The sequence below is a fragment of the Choloepus didactylus genome, chromosome 18 (genome assembly GCF_015220235.1).
Source record: "Choloepus didactylus isolate mChoDid1 chromosome 18, mChoDid1.pri, whole genome shotgun sequence".
Taxonomy (NCBI): Eukaryota; Metazoa; Chordata; class Mammalia; order Pilosa; family Megalonychidae; genus Choloepus; species Choloepus didactylus.
In genome coordinates this window covers 58,775,155-58,794,565 of record NC_051324.1, presented here as the reverse complement: position 1 = coordinate 58,794,565, position 19,411 = coordinate 58,775,155, and the positions used below count along the sequence as shown (strand labels likewise).

At 39.2% G+C, this 19,411-nt stretch overlaps 1 protein-coding gene across 1 annotated transcript in view; it reads left to right on the top strand.

Annotated features, from left to right (window-relative positions):
- The window catches only part of EFCAB13 (EF-hand calcium binding domain 13), a 257,910-nt gene that overhangs the window by 152,209 nt on the left and 86,290 nt on the right, over nucleotides 1-19,411 (top strand). The window contains exon 14 of the mRNA XM_037810242.1: nucleotides 17,109-17,171. Within this exon, the coding sequence (XP_037666170.1) occupies nucleotides 17,109-17,171 (63 nt within the window). The remainder of the gene's footprint in view (nucleotides 1-17,108; nucleotides 17,172-19,411) is intronic.

Here is a 19,411-nt window from a genome sequence, read left to right as displayed (position 1 = left end):
TGGAATAAGCTCCTGGCACCCTCCTTGGTCCCTCTCTCATCTCCTCTCTAAGGCAGTTTGGAGCCAGCCAGTGTTCCATTTATGGGTCCTGGCCTTTTCCCTCTGGAAAAGACTGACTTGGGAAACTCCTCTCTTGAGTGTCCCCCCCTCCTCCAGTTTTTGCCCTATAGGCAAAAGCAGCTTGAGACAAGGAAAGCAGTGTAATAAACAGTTGAGGTAGACAGCATGAGGCAAAGATTTACCTGCTTTTTATCCAGCAGTGGAACAACTGGGAGAGGGAGAAAGTCTGTCTCCTGGGAAGTAGAGGGGATATTCAAACTCCTGTGAAAAGGGAAACTCCTAACAACTACAAGCACAAGCACAGAAAAAGACACAGTCCCCAAAAGACAGGGAGTAACCTGCACTTAGCATTCACCTTCCTAATAGGAGGGCTGACACTCAAGAAAATCTCTGTCATATCACCAGCTGCTTACAAACTTAAGAAACAGACTTATTGGAATAAATCCCAGAGTTAAAATTTTAAAATATTAAAGTATGCAATGTGCAACAGAAGAGTACAAGAGAAACTAAGAAACAGGAAACAATGGCCCATCCAAAGGAAGAGGGTAAGAATCCAGAAAACACCAATGCAGAAGACGAGAATGTGGACATACAGAATAAAGCTTTTAAAAAAATCATCTTAAAAATGCTCTGTGAAGGGAAATACAGAGAAAGAACTAAAGGATATCAGGAAAACAATGAATAAGCAATATGGGAATCTTAGTCAAGAGATAGAAATTTTAAAAGGGAGGGTTTTAAGAGCAGATTGCAGCAGACAGAAGAAAGAATCAGTGAACTCAGAGACAAGACACTTGAAATGACTCAGGCTGAGGAGCAGGAAGAAAACAGAATTATTAAAAGCAAAAGCAGGAGGGAGGGGAAAGATGGAGGAGAGGTGAGATGTGGAATTTAGTTACTCCACTAGGGCAGCTGGTAAATAGCCAGGAACTGTGTGAAACAACTGTTTGGGGGACTTCTTTGACCAGACACACATTGTACACCAGTCTGGAACAGGTGGAACAGCTGAGATTGTGGCAAAGAATTTTAAGTTTCCCCAGCCTGGGGACTGGCGCCCTCACCCACAGGCACAGTAGACTGTTTTGGAGCTGTTTTCCTGAGGGAAAAAGAAGCAGTCTCTGCTGAGAGTAATGAGGAGTCATCAACCAGGCTCCATTTGCAGAATTAATCAACAAATTTGGACTGCTGAATAAAAGCTCCAAGCACAGAAAAATCAAGAGCAAGCATGAAAGGAACTGGGAGGTTTTGCCCCAGGAAAGAGGAGGTGGGGCTAAAAACAGCAACAGAAAGCAGAGACTTTTGGAGTTTGAGGAACTCCTTGAAAAGGGCTGGGTCTTAATAAGAAGGGGCACTTAGAAACAGGTACCAACTCTGGCTCTTGCTTGGCAAACCTAGGGAGCTGGGGTCTGGCTATGAAAAGGTTTTTTCCTTTTCTTTTCTTTCTCTCCATTTCTTTATTTTTTTTTCTCAATTTTTAATAGCCCATTGAGCTGCTGGAACTCTCAAGTTTCAGCCCTGCCCCAGTCAAGGGTGGAATTAAAGTTGTCTGAGAGAACTATTCAGGTGAAAGAGATAATTCCCTAAAGGGCCTATCTTTAAGCAAGGGAAAGTAACTCAGCAAAGCTACAACTGTGGGTGTAATCCCAGTGGAGAGGAGGCAGGGCTGACAGAAAAATAAAATAAAATAAAAAGAATAAATATGGTGGCTTTGGGAGTTGGCTGAGCACAGAGTGCTGGAAAGGGGCTGTACCCCAAGAAGGGGGTGTGTGTGTGCATAGGGCTGTGTACCAACTCTGGCTCCTGACCGGTGAAACTTGGAAGCTGGGGAAAAGTTCTGAAAATGTATTTCTTTTTTTTTTTTGAATTTCTTCTTTTCTTTCTTTTCTTTCCTTTTTTTTCTTTTTTTAACTTTTCCTCTTTTTAAAAAAACTATCCTAAGTAATTCACTAATGAAAGCCTCAGATATTTTCAGTTGACAGCTGGGCCCAGGCAAGGGCAAAGCTAAGATAGGTCTGAGACACAGCAATGAGTCAAGTAGGGGAGATAATTCCCTAAAGGTATAATTTCCCCAAGAAAAGGGGGAGTGGGGTCTATCTAAAGTGGCAGCCCTCCCTCAGAGAACTTAGAATCCTAGGGACTGGAAAACAGAAACAGCTTGAGTCAGCCACACCCCTGGCAGGGAAATGGGCTGCTGAGAATTAGAGGCACTGCATCTCTTTACACCAGTGGGGAGCTGTGGGCTGAGGAGCACCACCTGCTAGGCATGATAGGAAAAACACAGAGACTAGAAGATAGGAGGATCTGACAACCTGCTCGGTCTCATTCTCAGGGAAACTTGATACAGGTTACACCCTCCTCCTGAGACCTAGGCCTGTCTAGACTGGGAAAATCTTATTGGGACTGATCATAAATGGGGAGACCTCCTCATAAAAAGGTTACATAAAGGCAGGGCAAGAACCAGAAAAAACAGAGCTGAAAAGTTCTGATCAACTAAACAGAAGATATGCTAGAGGTCTAGAATAAGTTGAACTTAATGCCAAAGAACAGATATAGAACAAAGCCAACCAACAAGAAAACCCTAGTAAAAGAGTGAAAACAAGCTCTAGAATAAACTAATCAAGAAAATCAGATGCTAGACAGCAAAAGATCATGAGTCATACTAGGAAACATGGAAATATGGACCAGCCAAAAGAAAAAACTAACACTTCAACTGAGATACAGGAGTTGAAACAACTAATTAAAGATGTTCAAACAAATCTCCTAAGTCAAGTCAATGAGCTGAAGGAAAATGTGGCAGAAGAGTTCAAGGATATGAAGAAGACACTGGGTCACCATAAAGAAGAACTCAGAAGCTTGAAAGACAAATGGCAATCAAAGGCAAAACAGAAGAGATGAAAAGCACATTGGAGACATACAACAGCAGAATTGAAACAGGAGAAGAAAGTATCAGTGAGCTAAAAGACAGGACATCTGAAATCATACACACAAAAGAACAGATATGGAAAAGAATGAAAAAATACAAGCAGGGTCTTAGGGAACTGAATGAAAACATGAAGCTCATGAATATACATGTTATGGGTGTCCAAGAAGGAGAAGAGGAGGTACAAGGAGCAGCAACAATAATGGAGGAAATAATCACTGAACATTTCCCAACTGTTCTAAAAGACATAAAATTACAAATTCAAGAAGTATAGCATACCCGAAACAGACCAGATCCAAATAGACCTACTCCAAGACACATAGTGATCAGATTGTCCAATGAAGAAGACAGAGAGAATTCTGAAAACAGCAAGAGAAAAGAGATGCATCACTTACAAGGGAAGCTCAATAAGACTATGTATGGATTTCTCCACAGATTCCATGGAGGTGAGAAGGCAGTGTTATGATTTATTTAAGATACTGAATGAGAAAAACTGCCAACCAAGAATTCTATATCTGGCAAAACTGTCCTTCAAAAATGAGGGAGAGCAGGTGGGCAATATGGTGGCATAGGGAGGTGTGGAATTTAGTTAGTCCTCTAGAACAGCTAGCATATAGCCAGGAGCAACTAGTAAATAGTCTGAAACAACTGTTGGGGGACATCTGTGCCTGGGCAAACATCTTACACCAGTCTGGAATGGGTGGAATGGGTGAGGTAGCAGCAGAAGAACTGTAAGTAAAGCTCCCCAAACTGTGGAGCTGCTACCCCCACCCCCCTCACTTGCATGGCAGGATGTGTTAGAAGACTTCCCTATGGGAAAAAAAAGCAGTCTTCTAGGAGGAAGGGAAGGTAGTACAACCAAGCTCCAATTGCAGTTTTAGTTAATGAATCTGGACTACTGAATACAAGGTACAAGCACAGATAAACCCAGAGCAAGCAGGAAAGGAGCCTGGAGGTTCCTTCTGGCAGAGAGGAGGTGGGGCTGGTGGAAAAAAGTATGTAAATGAATAAAAACAGAGGCTTTTGGAATCAGCTGAGCTCAGAATACTGGAAAAGGTCTGTGTCTCAAGAAAAGTGGCGCACAGAACTAGGCACCAACTCTTGTTCTTGACAGGTAACTGGGGGGCTGGGGACTGGCTCTGAAAAGGGGATTTCTTTCTTTTTTCCTTTTTTTTCCTCTCAGTCTAAGTAGCTCATTAGAGAAAGCCTCAGGCCTTTTCAGTTGTCAGTGCTGACCCAGGCAGAGGTGGAGTTAAGATAGTCAGAGAGTCGAAGAAATCAAATGTAGCAGATAATATCTCTAAAGGGTTTATTCTCCTAAGAAAAGGGGGAGGTGGGGTCCAGTTCAAGTGGCTGCTCTCCCTCAGAGAACTCAGACCCTAGGGCCTGGGGGCAAAAAAACAGAAACAGCTTAAGCTTGGCTTCTGACACTCTCAGCCCCTGGCAGGGATAGGGTCTACTGAGAAATAAGGCAGTGCACCTCTTAACACTTGTGGGGAGTTGTGGACTGACAAGTGCCACCTGCTGGGCAGGATAGGAAAAGCACAGCATCTAAAGACCTCACAGGAAAGTCTGACAACTTTCTGGGTCTCATTCTCAGGGAAACATGATACTGATTACACCCTCTTCCTGAGACCTGGGCCCCTCTGATCTGGGAAAATCTGATTGGGGTAGATCAAGGAAACCAGATGCCCAGACAACAAAAATTATGAATCACATTAGAAAAAAATGAAGATATGGCCCAGTCAAAGGAACAAACTCACACTTCAAATGAGATACAGGAGTTGAAACAACTAATTAAAGATCTTCAAACAAATATGCTAAATCAATTCAAAAAGCAAATCAACAAGTTGAGGGAAGATGGATATAAAGAAGATGTTGGGCAAACATAAGGAAGAACTTGAAAGCCTGAAAAAACAATTGGCAGAACTTATGGGAATGAAATGCACAATAGAAGAGATGAAAAACAAAATGGAGACATACAGTGGCAGAGTTGAAGAGGATACAGGAACTAGAGGACACAGGATAGGATTCAGGAACTAGCAGACAGAACATCTGGAGTCCTACACAAAAAACAGATAGGGAAAAAAATGGAAAAAATATAAGCAGGGTTTCAGGGAATTGAATGACAACATGAAGCCCATAAATATATGTGTCATGAGTGTCCCATAAGAAGAAGAGAAGGGAAAAGGGGCAGAAAGAATAATGGAGGAAAAAATCACTGAAAATTTCCCATCTTCTGTGAAAGACATAAATTTGTAGATCCAAGAAGCGCAGCATACTCCAAACAGAATAGATCCGAATAGACCAACTCCAAGACACATAATCAGATTATCAAATATCAAAGACAATGAGAGAATTCTGAAAGCAGCAAGAGAAAAGTGCCCTGCCACATATAAAGGAAGCTCGATAAGACTATGTATGGATTTCTCAGTAGAAGCCATGGACGCGAGAAGGCAGTGGCATGATATATTTAAGATACTGAAAGAGAAAGAATGCCAATCAAGAATTCTGTATGCCACAAATCTGTCCTTCAAAAATGAGGGAGAGATTAAAATATTTTCAGACATACAGACACAGAAAGTTTGTGAACAGGAGACATGTGCTACAAAAAATACTAAAGGGAGCACTATAGGCAGATAGGAAAAGACAGGAGAGACAGGTTTGGAGAAGAGAGTAGAAATGAAGACAATCAGTAAGAGTAAATAGAGAGAGAGAAAAAATAAAAATAATATATGACATATAAAATCCAAAAGACAAAATAGTAGACAGCAGACAATACATTGAGTGAAATTAGCCAGAAACAAAAGGATGGATACTCTATGGACTCACTAATATGAACTAACATTGAAATTTGAGAGTTAAAGTTGAGAACACATGTTGTCAGGAGATGGAAAGAAGTTAAAAAATGGGCATCTGATGCTGAAGGAGTATGTTCTGGTTTGCTAATGCTGCCATTTTGCAGAACACCAGAAATGGATTGGCTTTTATAAAGGGGATTTATTTGGTTACAAAATTACAGTCTTAAGGCCATAAAGTGTCCGAGGTAAGGCATCAACAATAAGGTACCTTCACTGGAGAAAGGCCATTGGCATCTGAAAAACCTCTGTTAGCTGGGAAGGCACGTGGCTGGGTTCTGCTTGCTCCCAGGTTGCATTTCAAAATGGCATTCTCCAAAATGTCAGCATCAGTTTTCAATGCCTGTCTTCAAAATGTCTCTCTAAGCTGTAGCTGCTCTCCAGAATGTCACTCTCAGCTGCTCTGAGCTCCTCCTGTCTGTGAACTCTTTTATAGGACTCCAGTGATTTAATTAAGACCCACCCTGAATGGGTGGGGTCCATATCTCCATGGAAATAATGTAATCTAAGTTGGGTGGGACACATCTCCATGGAAACATTTAATCAAGAGGTCACACCCTAATCAAAAGATTAATCAATCTGCCCCCACAAGATTGCATCAAATAACATGGCATCTTGGGGGACATAATACATCCAAACCGGCACAGAGTATGAAAGATTCAACAGGATTGATTGTATAGATCCATAAATGGATAGCACAATACTGTGTGATGGTAGCACAATACTGTAAGTACACTGAGCAAAGATGACTGTGAGTGCTGTTGAAAGAGGAAGGCTAGAGGCACGTATGACACCAGAAGGAATGATAGAAGATAAATACTGGACTGTATAACTTTGTGAAACCTGAAGTGGTGAGTGATGTGATTAAATGTACAAATATAAAAATTTTTTACATGAGGGAGAACAAATGAGGGTCAACTTGGCAAGGTGTTGAAAATGGGATGGTATTGGGGAAAAAATATAATCAATGAAAACCAGAGACTGTAGTTAGCCATAACTTTGTAATATGCTTCTATTAATTGTAACAAAGGCCATATTCCAAAGCTAAATGTCTATAAGAGGGGGATATGAGGGAGGGGTATGGGATTCTTGGTGGTGGTGTGTTCTTCTGACCTTTTTATTGTATTATTTTATTTTTAATTTAATTTTTTAAAATTTTTATTTGAATTCTTTTTGGAATGATGAATGTGTTCAAGGGCTGATTCTGGTGATGAATGCTCAACTATATGATGATAGTGTGAAGAACTGATTGTACACTGTGGATGATTGAATGGTATGTGAATATCTCTCTACAGAATTGCAGGGGGAAAATAATCAGAGGGATACAAGTGCTGGAGAAAATGTGGAGAGAGGGATGTACCTATTCACTATTGGTGGGGAAGTAGAATGGTGCAGCCCATCTGGAGGCAGTGTGGTGGTCTCACAAGAAGCTAAGAATGGGGTTGCCATAAGTACCTGCAACCCTATTTTTGGATATATACTTGGAAGAACTGAGAGCAGGGATATGAATGGACATTTGCACACTGGTGTTTATAGCAGCAGTATTCACGATTTGCAATGGATGGAGGTGGCCTAAGGGTACATCAACTGATGAACAGAATATTGAACTGTGTTGTGTGCATACAATAGAATATTGAGTGTCTGCAAGAAGTAATGAAGTTGTGAGGCATGCAGCTAGGTGAATGGTCCTTGAGGACAACATTTTGAGTGAAATAAGCCAGAAACGAAAAAACAAACATTATAATGCCATTCTAATACAGACTAATTATAATGTGCAAACTCTGAGAATTGAATCTTAGAGCATTGGTTATCAGACGAAGACTTATTTTAAAGATCCCTAGATTGTAAGCTCTTACGGCAGTCACATCTATTCCTGAGTTGTAATGGTTATCTCTAAATTCTGAGATGCTGAGCTATTTGTGTATAATCTGGTCATTCTCTGGAACTTCGGGTATTTGTATGACACCTGAAACTCAGAGATAGAGTTTGGCAGCTATGAATGTCAATATTACCCCATACAGCAACTATTAACAAAGCTTAAGAAGAGTTCAGACTTCAATTAGAGATATGAATGAAGTGAATCTGGTTAGGACTGTGGCAATTCAGACTAAATGGTAAAGGATAATATTGACAAGTGTTTTAAAACTTCAACTTCTGTGTGAGACCAAAGGAAGAGATGTTGAGTTGGTGCAAAATCTGTATTTTCTGTAGCACACTATATAATTTAACTTGTGGTCAGTTTATTCCAACACCATATTTACATGGAACTTTGAATATGGCGTGAGATATGGTTGGTTTGTACAGGTTAGTGTGAAGCCCCAATACATCCTAAAGTAATTTGGCAGAAGAGTAAAAATGTATTTGCAAAGCCCCTTGAGGGACTGGGGAAAGATGTGGAGATATTAAACTTCCCTACTTGGGGAATTATTGATATTCTCACAATCATTGGGGACTACCAATTTAGAAGGCTAAGCCCTTGATCTTGGGGCTTGCCTTTAAGAAGATTGTTACTTCAAAGAAGAAGCTAAGCCTGCTTATAATTGTGCCTAAGAATCACCCCCAGAACCTATTTTGTTGCTCAGATGTGGCTTCTCTTTCCAAGCCAACTCTGCTGGTAAATTCACTGCCCTCTCCTCTATGTGGGACATGACTCCCAGTGGTGTGGATCTCCCTGGAAACATGGGGCGTGACTCCCTTGGATGAGCCTGGACCTGACATCATGGGATTGTGAAAGCCTTCTTGACCAAAATGGGGGAGAGAAATAAAATAAAATAAAGTTTCAACGGCTGAGAGATTTCAGATGGAGTTGGAAGGTCATTCTGGAGGTTATTCTTATGCATTATACAGATATGCGTTTTTAGTTTTTCATGTGTTACAGTAGCTAGAAGGAAACACCTGAAACTGTTGACTGCAACCCAGTAGCCTTGATTCTTGAAGAAGATTGTATAACTGTATTGCTTACACAGTGTGACTGTGTGATTGTGAAAACCTTGTGGCTCACACTCCCTTTATCCAGTGAATGGATAGTTGTGCAGAAAAATGGGGACAAAAATTAAATGAATAATGGGGGTGGTGGTGGAAGATGGGGGCGAAGGGATATTTTGGGTGTTCTTTTTTACTTGTATATTTTTATTTTTTAGTTTTTTGAGTAATGAAAGTGTTCAAAAACTGGTTGTGGTGATGAATGCACAACTATATGATGGTACCGTGAGGAACTGATTGTGCACTGTGGATGATTGTAGGGTATGTGATGATGTGCAACTCAAAGATCTAGAAAAATGACAGAATAATCTCCTCCTGTCCCATTGGTTTTGTTTCATTGTACTCATGTCCTCAGCTGGCATCATGGACCACGAGGAAGCAAGACAAATCATGCAGGAGGGAAAATCTTGGGATTCCTTTCCTAGGGATGTAACACTTTCATGCAAATAAAATGCCTCAATGGAATTTTTTTTAAAAATTGATACATTAAAATAGGGACATGCATGGAACAACAATGGTGAATGTCATGAACCACAAATATGATTAATCCAATTTTGTGCATCTCCCCCCTTAATGTCAGAAAATAAGCTTTTGAAATTCAATCCACCACCTTAAGATTAAAGTAGGAGAGCCAAATGATCATATCAATAAATGCCAAAAGGTGCATTTGAGAATTTCAACACAGTTTCATGATTTTAAAAAGCAGGAACAAGGGAGAACCTAAGGTGGCAGCTAGGAGAGACAGGGCAAAAAAACACCTCCATGAAAAATACTAGATAAAAGCCAGAAAGTGACCCAGAACACCAGTTCCAGTGATGCACCAGCTGAACAAGGTCTGCTAAATCCACAGGGACCATGCACTTGGTAAAACTGGGACTCTGTGTTCTGAAACAAGTGAGTAAGCCTGCTGAATATCCAGCAGCCACGTTGTGGTGTGGGGAAATCGTGGGTTAGCATTTGGAGGTGGACTAGTTCTTTTTAAAAAAACCCAAAAGCGGCTGCAGATATGGCAGTGAAAACCACACAGTGAAGTGTGGCAGGAAGAGGCTGTGTGAACACCTCAATATCTGGCATGGAAGATAGCCTCTTGTGCACCTGCTGCTAATTGTCTCAGAGCGAGGCAGGCAGAGGTGAGCCAAAAGGGGAAAATAACTACACCCTTTGCAGCCATCTTCCCAGCGGGCTGGGAACACTCCTGCCTGGTGCTGAAGCTACAGCCCAGAGCTGCGCCAAAAAAAACCCAGTGCAACGGGAAGTGTTTCCAGCAACACGTGCACATGCCATAATATTGGGCGTGGACAATAGCCTTTCGCGCACCCACAGCTAAGTGTCCTGGTGCTGGGAAGGTGGAGCTGTGCGAAAAGGGGGAAATTAACATGCCCCATACATCCATCCTTACAGCAGGCTGGGAATGCACCTACACGGCCCAGTGGCCCAGAGCTTCCCTTGAGAGATGATGCGCACTTGTGACATAGCAAACCTTCCCTCAGCAGAGGCCCTAGAAGGGCATGGCTTGGAAGAGGGACCCACTTGGAAATCCCAGGGACCATACACCAATACCAAGGACTTGTGGGTCAGTGGCAGAGACAATCTGTGGCAAGACTGAAATGAAGGTTTAGACTCTTGCAACAGCCTTAAATCTCCAGGAACACCTGGGAGGTGTGATTATTAAAGCTGCCCTCCCTCCCTAACTGCTCAGACACACGCCCCACATTCAGGGCAGACAGCACCAACAACACACCCAAACTTGGTGCACCAATTGGACCCTACAAGAATCAGACCCCCACACACCACAAAGACAAAGTTGGGGAGAACTGACTTGAGGGGAATAGGTGATTCGCAGATGCCTTCGGCTGGTTAGTTAGAGAAAGTGTACTCCACCAAGCTGTAGATCTGACAAATTAGAGATTAGTCTTTGAATAATCCTACATATCCTAAAAGAACCCTATCAAGTAAAGCAAATGCCAAGAGGCCAAAAACAACAGAAAATTTTAAAGCATATGAAAAAACCAGATGATATGGATAACCCAAACCCAAACACCCAAATCAAAAGATCAGAGGAGACACAGTACTTGGAGCAATTAATCAAAGAACTACAGGCAAACAAGGAGAGCATGGCACAGGATATAAAGAACATGAAGAAGAGCATGGCACAGGATATAAAGGACATGAAGAAGACCCTAGAAGAGCATAAAGAAGAAATTGCAAGAGGAAATAAAAAAACTGATGATCTTAGGGAAATAAAAGAAACTGTTGACCAAATTAAAAAGATTCTGGATACTCATAGTATAAGACTAGAGGAAGCTGAACAACGAATCAGCGACCTCGAGGGCCACAGAACAGAAAATGAAAGAACAAAAGAAAGAATGGGGAAAAAAATAGAAAAAATAAAAATGGACCTCAGGGATATGATAGATAAAATAAAACATCCAAATATAAGACTCATTGGTGTCCCAGAAGGGGAAGAGAAGGGTAAAGGTCTAGAAAGAATATTCAAAGAAATTGTTGGGGAAAACTTCCCAAACCTTCTACACAATATAAATACACAAAGCATAAATGCCCAATGAACTCCAAATAGAATAAATCCAAATAAACCCACTCCAAGACATATTCTGATCAGACTGTCAAATACTGAGGAGAAGGAGCAAGTTCTGAAAGCAGCAAGAGAAAAGCAGTTCACCACATACAAAGGAAACAACTTAAGACTAAGTATTGACTACTCAGTGGCCACCATGGAGGTGAGAATGCAGTGGCATGACATATTTAAAATTCTGAGAGAGAAAAATTTCCAGCCAAGAATACTTTATCCAGCAAAGCTCTCCTTCAAATTTGAGGGACAGCTTAAATTTTTCACAGACAAACAGATGCTGAGAGATTTTGCTAATAAAAGACCTGCCCTACTTAAGGTACTAAAGGGACCCCTACCGACAGAGAAACAAAGAAAGGAGAAAGAGATATGGAGAAAGGTTCAGTACTAAAGAGATTTAATATTGTTTCATTGAAGGACATTAAGAGAGAGAGGGAAAAAATATATCTGACAAACATAAACCAAAGGATAGGATGGCTGATTCAAGAAATGCCTTCACAGTAATAACATTGAATGTAAATGGATTAAATTCCCCAATTAAAAAGATAAAGATTGGCAGAATGTTTCAAAAAAAATGAACATCAATATGTTGCATACAAGAGACTCATCTTAGACACAAGGACACAAAGAAATTGAAAGTGAAAGTATAGAAAAAATATTTCATGCAAGCTGCAGTCAAAAGAAACAGAAGTAGCAATATTAATCTCAGATAAAATAGACTTTAAATGCAAGGATGTTATGAGAGACAAAGAAGGCCACTACATACTAATGAAAGGGGCAATTGAACAAGAAGAAATAACAATCATAAATGTTTATGTACCCAATTATGGTGCCACAAAATACATGAGACAAACACTGGCAAAACTAAAGGAAGCAATAGGTATTTCCACAATAATTGTGGGAGACTTCAACACACATCACTCTCTCCTATAGATAGATCAAACAGACAGAAGACCAATAAGGAAATTGAAAACCTAAACAATCTGATAAATGAATTTGATTTAACAGACATATATAGAACATTATATCCCAAATCACCAGGATACACATTCTTCTCTAGTGATCATGGAACTTTCTCCAGAATAGACGATATACCGGGACATAAAACAAGCCTGAATACGTTTAAAAAAATTGAAATTATTCAAAGCACATTCTCTGACCACAATGGAATACAATTAAAAGTCAGTTACCATCAGAGACTTAGAAAAATCAGAAACACCTGGAAGTTAAACAAAACACTCCTAAAATAAATGGTTTATAATGTAGAATGTAGGGGAACTAGCTATAGAGAGCAATTAATGAAGGGGGAACGATAACCCAGTAAGAATAGATAAGCTATTGTGGGTAAATTTAACATTCTGGGAATGCTCAGGAATGACTATGGTTTGTTAATTTCTGATGGGTATGGTAGGAACAAGTTCACAGAAATGTTGCTATATTAGGTTATTTTCTTGGGGTAGAGTAGGAACATGTTGGACTCCTTTGTTATGGTTTGTTTGACATTTTTTTTATTGTGTTTTTAAAAATTTTTTTTTTTGATATAGTTGATTTAAAAAAAAAAGTTAATTTGAAAAAAATATGCAGAGCCCCCTTGAGGAGCTGGTGGAGAATGCAGGGGTTTTAGGCTCCCCCATCTCGATGGTTGCTGATGTGCTCACAGACATAGGGAACTGGTGGTTTGATGGGCTGAGCGCTCTACCATGGGACTTGCCGTTGGGAAGACTGTTGCTGCAAAGGAGAGGCTAAGCCTCCCCATAATTGTGCCTAACAGCCTCTTCCCAAATGCCTCTTTGTTGCTCAGATGTGGCCCTCTCTCTCTAGCTAAGCCAACTTGAAAGGTGAAATCACTGCCCTCTACCCTACGTGGGATATGACACCCAGAGGAGTGAATCCCCCTGGCAATGTGGAATATGACTCCCAGGGAGGAATCTAGACCTGGCATTGTGGGATGGAGAACATTTTCTTGATCAAAAGGGGGATGTGAAAGGAAATGAAATAAGCTTCAGTGGCAGAGAGATTCCAAAAGGAGCCGAGAGGTCACTCTGGTGGGCACTCTTATGCACAATATAGACAACCCTTTTTAGGTTCTAATGAATTGGAATAGCTAGCAGTAAATAACTGAAACTATCAAATTATAACCCAGAACTCATGAATCTTGAAGACAATTGCATAAAAATGTAGCTTATGAGGGGTGACAATATGATTGGGAAAGCCATATGGACCACACTCCCCTTTGTCTAGTTTATGGATGGATGAGTAGAAAAATGGGGGAAGAAAAAAAGAAAAGAAAAGAAAAGGCACCCAGTGTTCTTTTTCACTTTAATTGTTCTTTTTCACTTTTATTTTTATTCTTGTTATTTTTGTGTGTGTGGTAATGAAAATGTCCAAAATTAATTTTGATGATGAATACACAACTATATAAGGGTACTGTAAACAATTGAATGTATGCTTTGTTTTGTATGACGGCATGGTATGTGAATATATCACAATAAATATGAATTAAAAAAAAGACATTATATACCCAATGGGCAGTTTGGAAGGAAAAAATAAAATTATACAACAGAGTTGAGGGAAGACATATATCCACAAAGATGGAGGAGCAGGAAAATTATTAAGAATCATATGTGACCCTTCACAGTAATATTTTCAGAAGATAGAAGAAACAGATTGTTTACCAGTAAAATTTTAACAAAATTCATCTCCAAACAAGATTATCAGACCAATAACTGAAGATGAGATTTGCAAATCTATTGAAGATCTAGAAACCAACAAGACTGGGAATCTTTATACTAAATTCTAACCAGCCTTTCAAGAACAGATGAGTCTGATGTTGTCATACACTGTTCCAAAAAATATAGAAAGCTCCCCACATCATTAATGAACTATGATAATTGTAAAACTAAAGAGTAGTACAACAAAAGGAAACCATAGGACAAGTATCGATGAAATGTTCCTATTAAAATCTTAGCAAATGAAAAAAAAAAAAAGGCAAAAAAACCAACCCAATCAAAAAATGGGCAAAAGACTTGAATATGCATTTCTCTAAAGAAGATATTCAATACAAATATCCATAAAACACATGAAAAGATGCTCAACATCATCAGCCACTTGGGAAATGCAAATCAAAACCACAATGTCATCTAATGGTTTTTTAGCTTTGGATTTTCACAATAAGTACAGTTAAATATGTTCAATTCTTTTCTGTTTAAGGTATTTGGAGTAAAAATTTTATATTAAAAAACACAAAACAAAAACAGGAACAAACTCTTATCACCTGATGAAGAGTATCTACCAAAAATAAATTGGAAAAGTCATCCTTAATGGTGAAGCATGAGAAACATTCTTTTTAAGTCTAGAAGGGGACAACGATGACCTTATCACCACGTTTATTCATCTTTGGGCAGGAAATCCAAGACAGACAATTTAATCATGTTACCTAATGACTCTTACTTTGGTCAGCATAACACAGACAACCAGAACGCAAGAATCACAACCACACAACTATAAATGGCTCAACTGCTGGAAAGTTATACAAATATTCAATTTGTCAACATTAAATTTCTTGAACTTGTCCCCTGTATTTGAATAATTGTCCTTGTTCTTAGGGAAAATACATGGATGTATTAAGTGTTATAGGAGCATGGTATGTGAAACCTACTCTCAAATATTTAGAAAATGATAGATAGATAGGCAGATGAAAGAATGATATAATAAATGTGGTAAAATGCTAAAAGTTGGTAAATCTGGGTATCTGGGAAGGGGGTATATTGGAGTTCTTGGTATTGTTTTTGTATTATTTTTGCAAATTTTCTGTAAGTTTGAAATTATTTCAAAAGAAGACATTTAAAAACAAACAAACAAAAAACACAATTAAACAAAAAAGCAAACATAGCTTAAAGTACCTTTGGGACACCATCAAGCATACCAATATACACATGGTGGGAGTTCCAGAAAGAGAAAAAAGAGAAGGAATATTCAAACAAATGAATACTGAGAACCTCCCAAACTTAGCAAAAAACACGAATATGCACATTCAAGAAACCCAGAGAACATCAAATAGGATAAACTTGAAGAGAAATACACCCCGTCATGTACTGATAACTCTATTGAACAAGGAGAGATTTCTGAAAACTGCAAGGGAAAGCCTATGTGTTATGTACAAGGGAGTCCCACTTAGACTGTGTGCCAGTTTCTCATCAGAAACCATGAAGGCAAGAAGGCAGTAGGTTGAAATACATGAAGTGCTGAAAGAAAACTGCCAGCGAGACTTGCTTTCAAAAATAAGGGAAAGATTAAGACATTCCCAGATAAATCAAAGCCGAGAGAGTTCATCAGTACTAGACTGCCCTACAAGCTCAAGGGCATTCTTCAGTCTGAAAGGAAAGAACACTAGACAGTGGTTCAAAGTAGCATAAAGTAATAAAGACCTCTGGTAAAGGTAACCATTTGGGCAATTGTAAATGCCAATATTATTGTAGTGTATTTGGTATGTAACTGCACTTCTTACTTCCTATAAAGTGCTATATATATATATATATATATATATATATATATATATATATATATAAGTCCTATAGGTGCTAAGCAAATGCATAAAAAGTAGTGATAAATCTATAGTTTTAAATATACAATATTCAAAGATATAAATGGTAACAAGTACCAACTACAAAAAATGATAAAGGTGGGAGACAGAGGAGTATAGGAAAAGTGTGGCCCTTCAACTAACTGTTCCCTGCAGCCCTAAGGAAGTACAGCATCTTTTAAGTTTCCATTGCCATCACTTCTTTCTGGGGAGTGTTGAAACAATGGCTGCCATCAGAGCCGTGCCTACAGTAATCTGAAGGTGCTAATCAAAAGCCATTCCCAGCCTTGTTCTTGGGGAAGAGTATTTTTATGTCCTTTTGTGTCCCTTATGTCACTTGCAAGCTAGCCAGGAGCTGGACCCCATGGCGGTCTGCTGCATGAGTTCGAGATGGGTGCTGGGAGCTGCCATGTGGAGAGAGAGTAATTTACTGTTCTTTACCATGATTTATCAGCCTCTTTCCCTTGCTCTTCCCTGGATGCTGTACAGTGTTCTTCTCACTGCCGCAGTTTCAAAATAGTTGTTTCAGACAGTTCCTGCCTGTTTAATAGTTGCTTTGGTGGAAGCACTGAGTCCTGGAGCGCCTTACTCCACCATCTTCCCACAGTCCATCTCATGACATGCTTTTATAGAAGAGTATAGTTTGTAAAAATTCAAGTGTTAAGTTAAAAGCCAAGGTAGAGAGAAAATATGACATCAGTAATTGTAGTTATATATTTAAACCATAAGCAGACACTTAGCTGTGGTGGTACGCCTTGTTGGTTATACCTTCTTCCAGTCTATAATCATAAACTAAAGTGATTGTACATCTTTGAATTAAGCATCAATGTTCCTAGCTCTGAGAGCAAAGTTGCTTCTGTCTTCTGTGTTTGTCACTGCAAGAAAAGACGGAGGTTTATTTTGCTGTTTTAGTATATCTAGGAATATGGGTTGCATAGATTCTCTTGAGTGATAGAAATTGGGAACACAGGCTGACTTCTACTTGACTTACTAATTCCATAAAATCAAGCTTTCATTACTCAAAAGTGGGAAAAGGAAATATGATTGTTATGAGTAAATTGATTCACTGGATCCTGACTTGTGCTTTGTGAGGCTGCTCTATTAAAAATGTTTTTCTTGCAGAAGATGACAAAGTACAATTTGAAGAAGTGGTGAAGAATATGCCTGATGCCTCAAGGTTAGAAGGTAAGTGCTGAATTATTTGAGACTGATGAATTTATTTTTATGGAATGGAAGTCTTTTTTATTTTTTAAAAATAGCATTTATGTTTCTGCTAATTTCTGGTTAAATTGTTGGCATTGATCTGCTTTTGGGGAGTTAAAACTTAATTTTGATTAAAAGTTAGCAGCTTCCATAATGAAAGAAATGTTTTTTTTCTGGATAAAGGGGACTACTTAAAGCTATTTATGCCTTTTTTCCCCCTGGACTTGATGGAAAGTCAGCTACTGGCTTTTTCTAGATATGAATATTCAATGTATAATGTTAAGCCTAAGACTTAGGACTCCTTCCTGTGTATAGGTATTGTAGAATTTCTCATAAATCTGCTGTTTCCTTTAGTAGATGTTCCTTGTCTTCCTTTCTTTAGTTTTAGTTAAATGTAATAGTGTGTGCATTTTGGTAACACAGTTTTTGTCTCCTTGACTTCCATTTTATTTAAAAGTTAAAAACACAGGACTAAAATCAATGAAAATAGGGGTTTGAGTACTTTTTTGTTTGGAGAATATGTTTACAACTTAGTATTGCTGGTAATTCATTTGAATAACCATGTGAATGACTATTTCGTCAGTGAGCACTCTCAGTAAAAGAAAAACAATGCAAATAAATGTTTAGGAAATCAAATGCAGGGTCATTTCTGTGCACAAAGAAATAGACAATTTTCACATTTTCAATATCCTGTCTGTCCTGGCATATGAAATTCCTGCCATTAAAGTTTCTCTTTTAGGTTAAGAAAGACATTTAATAATTTCCTGTTAAAATATAAATATGTTATGTTGGTCAAGTAACCTAATTATCAACATGGAATATTAATTAGATTAGCTATATGCTGTAGGAAACAATGTACAGAAGTAAAAAAGAGCATGGGCTATGGAATAAGACAGATTTGGGCTTGTGTTTCTTCCACTTACCAGGTGGGTGATCTCTTTTAAGTTGTTCTAGTTTCCTTATCTTTAAGATGAGAAAGCTAATAACACCATCTTTCTCATAGGGTTGTTGTCAGGATTGAATGCAGTAACACATGTAAAGCATATAACCTAGTACTAGGCATATATTAAGTGGTAGTTATTTTATATTTAACTTTGAAATCAGAGAGCATGGCTCAGAAAGGCTGGTTTCAGGCTAGGTAACTTCATCAGGAGGAAGGAAAAAATTTTGAAATTAAGCAGTTAAGGAGGGAGAGCAGATATGGGTGAGGTACCTGAATCTGGGGGATGGTGATAGGGGTTAGGGGTACAGAGTTGTAATCTGCCAGCCGGTGTTGTATAAGGCCAATAACTACTGGGAAGTAGTGCCACCTGAGCAGGAAAAAGTTAACATAGCAGATCTGAGACTACAATCTTTAGGGGAGCCTGCTGGCACAGTAGGCTGGAGTCTAGTGAACTTGGCTTTCATAATGTTCCCTCCATTACTAACTAATGAGAATGGTTTACTGTGCCTGGACTACTTGTTGGAGAATTCGGAGGAGCCAAGAGAATAGGCATAGGGTATATAAAGTTCTATTATTTCCTTCAACGTATACAAATATAGTTATAAGGGGCTGTGGTCTGATTATGATCTTGTAGTTTAAGATTTTAGAGGTAAGGCTAACAATTCTAGGTAATGATGAGGATTAATGGTAGCCGTTGGTGTGGACGAATTTGGGAAGGACATGAAGGCTTTTTGGAGTTAAAAGGTGGGTAGGATCATTGTTGGATGATAATAGTATATAGGGGGAGGAGTGTGATCAAGGTGCCAACATCTTCGGAGAATGTGAAGGAGTGATCAGAAAGTGGTAGATGATGGTGTCAGGAAGGTGGTATAGTTGAATGACAGATATGAGCCCAAAGGGGAGGTTCGGGGTTTCACTGAAGGTGGAGCTAAAGTGGCCTGACAGCAGCAGCAAAAAGCTAGGAGAATGCTGCTCGGCTTCCTGGTCCTGTGGTATGTGAAACATGGTAAAATAAGCAGGTTCACACGAGATGGTTGTGCAAGGGAACTGTTTTTAAAGGAAAACCAAGTTAAAGATAAAGAAGCAGAGGAGATAGATTTCAGGTGCTAGCAAAGCTCAGATTGCCTTCTGTGGCTGCCTCCCAGTAGTGGTAGAGGGACAGGAAGTGAGCCAGAATCTAAGACACAAAGAAGCTGTGATTATTTCTTGCAGCTAGTTTCTGTTGGCTTTAATAATAAAAATGGTCATAATTTTACTGCTATTAATATAATATTAAGTA